Source organism: Chelon labrosus, assembly GCF_963514085.1.
Source record: "Chelon labrosus genome assembly, chromosome: 18".
Classification (NCBI taxonomy): Eukaryota; Metazoa; Chordata; class Actinopteri; order Mugiliformes; family Mugilidae; genus Chelon; species Chelon labrosus.
In genome coordinates, this window is record NC_140351.1 from 23,152,992 (window position 1) to 23,159,394 (window position 6,403).

A 6,403-nucleotide genomic window follows, 5' to 3' on the forward strand; every position below is an offset into this window, starting at 1 on the left:
AAATAACCCTTTGGCACCGATTAAAAAGTTGAGAATTAACAGACTTTAATCTTTCACCACGACAATGGTGATGGCTTCAAAAATAAAGAATAATGTCCCAGACCTGAATATCATATTCATATATAATCCCATATATTGACATATTTGACAAACCTCTTGAACAGACGAAACCACCATTCCTAGTGGTTGATTAGGAACAAAAACCTTGTTAAATATGTCAATCAACTCAACTCAACTCAACTTTATTTATAAAGCACTTTAAAAACAATCACGTGCTGTACATAGGTATGACAAACTATTAAAAACAATATAACAATAAAAATAAAAAAAACAATAAAAAACATTAAAAACAGGGTCTCATGCTGGGTTACAGGCCAAGGAATAAAAATGCTTTTATTTGCTTTTAAATTTTTAAATGGTCTCGCTCCACCTTACCTCTCTGAGCGAGACCATTTAAAGATTTAAAAGCAAATAAAAGAATCGTAAAATCTCTCTAAAGTGCACAGGCAGCCAGAGGAGGGAGGCCAGGATGGGAGTTATGTGCTCCCTCTTACGTCCTCCAGTTAAGAGACTAACTGGACTAACTGGAGACGTGCGAGGGAGGACTGGGCGACCCCTAAATAAAGTGCGTTACAGTAATCCAGCCGGGATGTGATGAAGGCGTGGATTACTGTCTCAAAGTGCTGGTGTGTAAGGAAGGGCTTAACCTTTGTCGACCGCCTGAGATGAAAAAAGCTGGACTAACAGATCCCACTAGGACCAAACACCATCACTTCTGTTTTATTTTAATTAAAATGTAAAAAGTTTACGTCCATCCAGGTTTTAATGGTTCCCACACCCAAACTGCTTCCTGGGTGTGGGAATGAATGAATGAATGGGTTAAATGTAGAGGAAAATACAAAAAAAAACAGCAGCAAGACAATAAATGACATAACATGTCACTTGTTCTAATTGTGACTATGACAGACAACATCTGTGAACTCAGGCTGTGCGTCTCGGTATCTCCGCCTGGTAAACGCATTTTCCATCCGTCTGAACGAAATTGACTGTCATCTGACGCTCAGTGATCTGGAAGTAAGCGAGGCCCCCTGCCGTGTGATTGACAGGGCTGGAGTAGAGCTGCCAGGATAGCGGGACACCTCCCTTGCTCCTGGTGGACGGGTCGCTGACTGTCCCGCTGCCACTGACAACATATGAGTTCCCACTGTCTTCTCTGATAAACTGTTGGAGGAGGAGAGGCACAGGGCATCAGATGCATCTGTGTCATACTTTTACAGTCTCCGATGTATGGCGCGCCGTACAGTAGTTACACATGTCACTTAAAGAGGTTTGCTTTTTGTTTCTATGTGGCTGAGTGTGCAGTACATACCTGCATATCGTGATCATGGCCACTCACGTACACAGAGACTTTGTATTTTTTCAGGAGAGGTCTCAGTTTGTTGACCAAACAAGGCGTAGGTCCATGATGGCCAATGGACCACACAGGATAATGACCAGCCACCACGACATAGTCTGACCTGCAAAAAAAGACACACAACTTCAAGACTTACACAGCCAGCGTCTACACACTACACAGTGCCTCTGTCTAAATACTGATACTGGCTTACAAGCTGCTGGCTAATTTCGTTTCGATCCAGTTCCACTGCCGATCAGACGCTACAGGATCGTCTGGTCCTTGGGGTTGGATTTGATCATGCGTGTTTCCGCATAACACCACTGTGTCAACCATCAGGATGGTCACTGACACGTTAGTGTGTGGGACAGCAAACTGGAGGTCATAATATAGACTGTGGTAATTCCTACAGATACAAAACACACCAGATTGTATGTTGTTAAAAGCACAGGTAGCAGTGAGATGTAGAATCATATCAGGGGACATTGTGAAAAAAAATGGAAGCAAATCATTTTCACGTGGGTTAATAATCAAAGGAAAAGTTACAGTAAAAGCTAACGTGGATGTACTTTTCACTCGTGTTTCTACCAAAACCCCGTTTGTATTGCTTGACATTTACCATCTGTGGGACACGTCAGAATAAGCCATCTGAGCTGAGATGTTGCCGTTGTGGTCGTGGTTTCCACCAATCAAATACCATGGTACATCCAGTAGAGACGGCTGAAAGAAGACCCGCTCAAATGTGTGCTGTGGATGAGAAAGAGATGTCTGCAGCTGTTAAAACGTTAATCCATCCCTGATAAAACAGTAGGTTTTGTGATATAAAAAACAAAGATTAAAAAAAGACTTAGAAATAACATAAGTGCGTAAGTGTGCGCACCACTGAACCACAGACTGTAAATAAAGATGGACCACGGAACAGCTCCTCAAAAGTGAAGCCAAAGCGAGTAGAGCTCCCCCTGGTGGCAGGCTGCAGTATAGCTCATAAGCTCTATCCCATGTTAGCAGATGGGACTTGGGCCGAACTATAACACTAAAATACAGGTCAAATATTATTATTATTTTCAACGGTGGTTTCTCTAATTTTAAGTAGTTAATATAATACTGATGCGTACTCAATTTTCAGTTTTTCCAATTTTGTTTTAATTAGTTATTTGTCGTTATAGAAACAGACTACATGACTAAGTTGCCAATTGGTGGCATCTGCGACATGACACAATCTTCATCACTCAATCCACAGGACAGACGCTGTTACCCTGTTAGCATGGTTTTTTTGCTCTTCATCAGGCTCATGAGATCACTTTTTAAACACATAATTATTAAAATAACCATAGACCAAACACACGTTTATCAATACTGAGACACAAACCTGAGGCCATAGACTGTATATAAATATGGACAATGCATCCTCACTTCCTTGCATTGGTTAAACTGACGCTACTTTCCCGGGATACAAATGTTGGATTATACGCTGTACTTATTTATTTATTAATTTATTTATTTATTCCAGCTCTCACGATCCTATGGGACCGCTTCATGGAGCTGTTGGCGTGGCAATTTGTAGTCATCATGATGTCACATCCTGTTTCTATAGCGTCAAATAACTAACTAAAACTAAACTTTTTGGAAAAATGGACTCTTGAGTATGCATCAGTATTATATTAACTAGCTAAAATGACTGAAACCATCCTTGAAAATAAAATTTAAAAAAAAGTTGATGTGTATTTTAGTGTTTTAGTTTGGCCCAAGTCCCATCCACTAACATGGAGGGGGTGGTGTGGTGAACAGGGAGCGCTCTACTTGCTTTGGGTTCACTTTTGAGGAGCTGTTCTGTCATCCATCTTTATTTACAGTCTATGCCTAAAACCTGCAGCAGTACATGTTCATTTGTTACTCTAATTTATTACATCCATATCCAATTCACATGGCTATTGAGACAAAGCATTTGAGATAAAGTTCTGGCATGCCCTCATGCTTTTAGTGGGGGAGAGAGACTTAACGCGTTTTATCTCCCTAAGTCATGACACCACACAAACAGTGCTGCTCATGGCGCTGGTACAGTAGATAGACATCAACTGGAAGTCTGGACTCTGACTGTAAACAGCTTTGAGTATCAGTAAGCAGAAAAGTGCTATATAACTACAAGACCATTTACCATTTACAAAAAGCCCTGAAAAGAAAAATGAACATTGTAAGGACAAAGTCCGCTGCTGAAGGGGAAATTTACCAGAACACATGACGATGTGGTGAATGTTCAGGGAGCTTTACAAAGTAAACTCTGACATGACAGGAACTTCTCACATGGAACACCTTTGTTCCTGCTGGTGTGTTTGCTCTGTGAACTGACCTTGAAGCGGGGGTCATCCACATCCTTGACGCCACTGTAATAGAAGTGATCGCCCAGGCTGAGGACAAAGTCGACTCCCGCAGACCGGGCCAGCCTGTCCACCTCTGCAGCAACAGCTTGCTCGTGAGGGGTGTAGTACGGAGGGAAAGGAACACCACCCCAGTCGCCAAGAGCAACGAAACGTAGAGCAGCTGGGAATAATCAAAGCACCAGTTCTGTTGTTTTGTGTAGATTCAACATTCAGATATATACTACACCAATCAGCCACAACATTAAAACCACTGACAGGAGAAGCTTATAACATAGACGATCTCGTGACAATTCAGTCTCTGGGGCTGACACCGACTCCACTAAATAATTGTATTTTAAACAGTCCAAATCTCTCAGTCAATCTCCATAAAAGATTTGTATCATTAATATTCAAATATTCAGATTATCTGCGTATGAATGTGCATGCAAGGCCTCACACTAATAAAGGATCACAATACCTGGTTCCAGAGCTTGAAACGGACCCCAGCAGTTCTGGAAACAGAGCACCAACACTACACGCTTCAGCCCGTCCATGGCTTCTTGGGCTGACTAAACGTCCAGTTTTGTTTGCTTATGCTGTTTGAAAGTGAAACAGTCCTTTCGAACGCGGCAGCATGACTTCCTCACTCGTAAAGCTAGTCAAACAGGATATCAGCTGATCAGCACGTGCTTCATTGCACACTTTATCACAGTGACAGCATGGAGAAAGCAACGACCTTCAACCTGATACAACGTAATCTATCACAAAAAATTGAAGACAGGGAATGAACCCTTATTTTAGCATTTTGTGTGTCTTTTGTAGTGGTATTATATTTCATTTTATCACCATTAGAGCTGACTGGTTAGATGACTTGGTTAGGCTTTATACTTTTAACTGGCTGATCCAGTTTTCCTTTCTTCCTCGTCTTGACTCTGAGCTTTCATCCAAAGCTACAGATGCATCAACAACGGAAAAACACTGAACAATGAAACTTTGGCTCTTGATCTTTGACATCATTGCATTTGCTCCTAGCCTAATATTGTGTATTGCCCTAGCAGCAGATCCTTTAAGTCCCACAAGTTGTGAGGTTGGGTCTCTATACATTGGACCTGTTTGTCCCGAACATCCCCCAGATGCCCAGCTAGACTGAGGTCTGGTCTGGTCTTAACACCTTGAAGCAAGGCACAATGCCATGCTAAAAAAGATATCCATCAGGGAATACTGTTTTAGTGAAAGATTGTATGTGGTCCACAACACTGCTTAGGTAGGCGGTACCTGTCAAAATAATGCCAACATGAATGGCAGGACCCAAGTTCTCCCATCAGAACATTGCCCAAAGCATCACAGTGCCTCCTTCAGCTTGCCTACTTCTGTGTTACTGGCCCTCTCTGTTCATTCAACTGCTTGTCCTGTGGAAGGCCACGGGGGGGCTGGAGCCTATCCCGGGGTACACCCTGGCCAGGTCAACCTTCTATCACAGGGCCAACACAGAGAGGCAGGCAACCATTCACACTCACACCTACGGCCAATTTAGAATCACCAATGAACCTAACCAGCATGCCTTTGGACGGTGGGAGGAAGCTGGAGTACCCAGAAAGAACCCACGCAGACACAGGGAGAACATGCAAACTCCACACAGAATGGCCCCAGTCGGCCTGGATTTGAACCCGGGACCTTCCTGCCGTGAGGAGTCAGTGCTAACCACCACTGTGCCGCCCTAGACATGACATAATGGCGTCAAATCAAATATAAACTGGTTCTCAGATATGCACATTTTATTAATGACGCTGGACTTGGCTTGACCTCCACAAAGTTAAGGAAATGACCGATGTGCTGGGATTATAGGCAGTCTGGGTCTGGGTTCCTGCTGTCACAGGAGAGCAACCTTTGACATACAATATAAAATATAAGGGAGCGCTCATCTTGGTTACAACATTTCCGTTGATCACTGACACACTTCTTATCTCTCCCACAAACACACTTGGAATCCTGTGTTTGAGAGGACACTGACATAATGCAACCCCAATCTTAACTGTCTCCACTAAATGCTGGAGCCCAACCCTTACAGCCCAACGCGAATAAACAGGCTGAATGCATCGCATTGCATATAAAACACGAGCTGCTCTAGTAAATAAACCAAAGAGGTTTAAAGATGACATGTACTTCAGTAAAGGCTAGACACTGGAACTCATATTGGCTAAATTAAAACAACAGAGCAGAGCAAGAGAACAGGCGAAGAGGAGATGCTCAGTGATATAAGAGTTGAGGCCTGCCATACGTTGAAAAGAACATATATAAAGCACCATAAAGGGTGTTATCTCTCTGGAAGTGCTGCTCCAGCAGGTATATCATATATGACTTTTCCTTCCATGCACTTTGACCTGCCATGACTAGATGTTTTCAGAAAAACCGACTGAGACTGGATCCGTCAAAAGACTCCTATTGACATCTTTGTTTAGATAAGGTGTTTCTGCTTACCCAGATGTGCTGACATGTGGGTTTTTCTTGAACGCCTCACCAGCTTTGCCCGTTCCCTGCAAACCCTTTTGAAATCTGCTGCTGGCTTTCATGTCCTTGCATCAACTGGCATCGGGTGTACAGTATACTGTATATGATTTTAACATTGTACTAGAGCACTGCCTTTATCCATCCA

General features: G+C 42.8%; 1 protein-coding gene across 1 annotated transcript; it reads right to left on the reverse strand.

Moving 5' to 3' along the window:
* Positions 1-290: 290 nt before the first annotated feature.
* Positions 291-4,636, reverse strand: LOC311503395 (tartrate-resistant acid phosphatase type 5-like). The gene is made up of 6 exons (XM_084566083.1): positions 4,229-4,636; positions 3,741-3,931; positions 2,013-2,140; positions 1,608-1,799; positions 1,370-1,517; positions 291-1,221 (listed from the first exon to the last, which is right to left on the reverse strand). The coding sequence occupies exons 1-6, from the start codon at positions 4,302-4,304 to the stop codon at positions 982-984; spliced, it is 975 nt and encodes a 324-aa protein (XP_084422209.1). The 5' UTR covers positions 4,305-4,636; the 3' UTR covers positions 291-981.
* Positions 4,637-6,403: the final 1,767 nt, after the last annotated feature.

Excerpts from the sequence above, each read along its gene's own strand:
- LOC311503395 (XM_084566083.1), bottom strand. The coding sequence starts at position 4,304 with ATGGACGGGCTGAAGCGTGTAGTGTTGGTGCTCTGTTTCCAGAACTGC. Across the intron at positions 2,141-3,740 it reads TGGATGACCCCCGCTTCAAG|CACACATTTGAGCGGGTCTT; the intron begins GTCAGTTCACAG and ends TCTCATCCACAG. Across the intron at positions 1,222-1,369 it reads GCCATGATCACGATATGCAG|TTTATCAGAGAAGACAGTGG; the intron begins GTATGTACTGCA and ends CTCCTCCAACAG.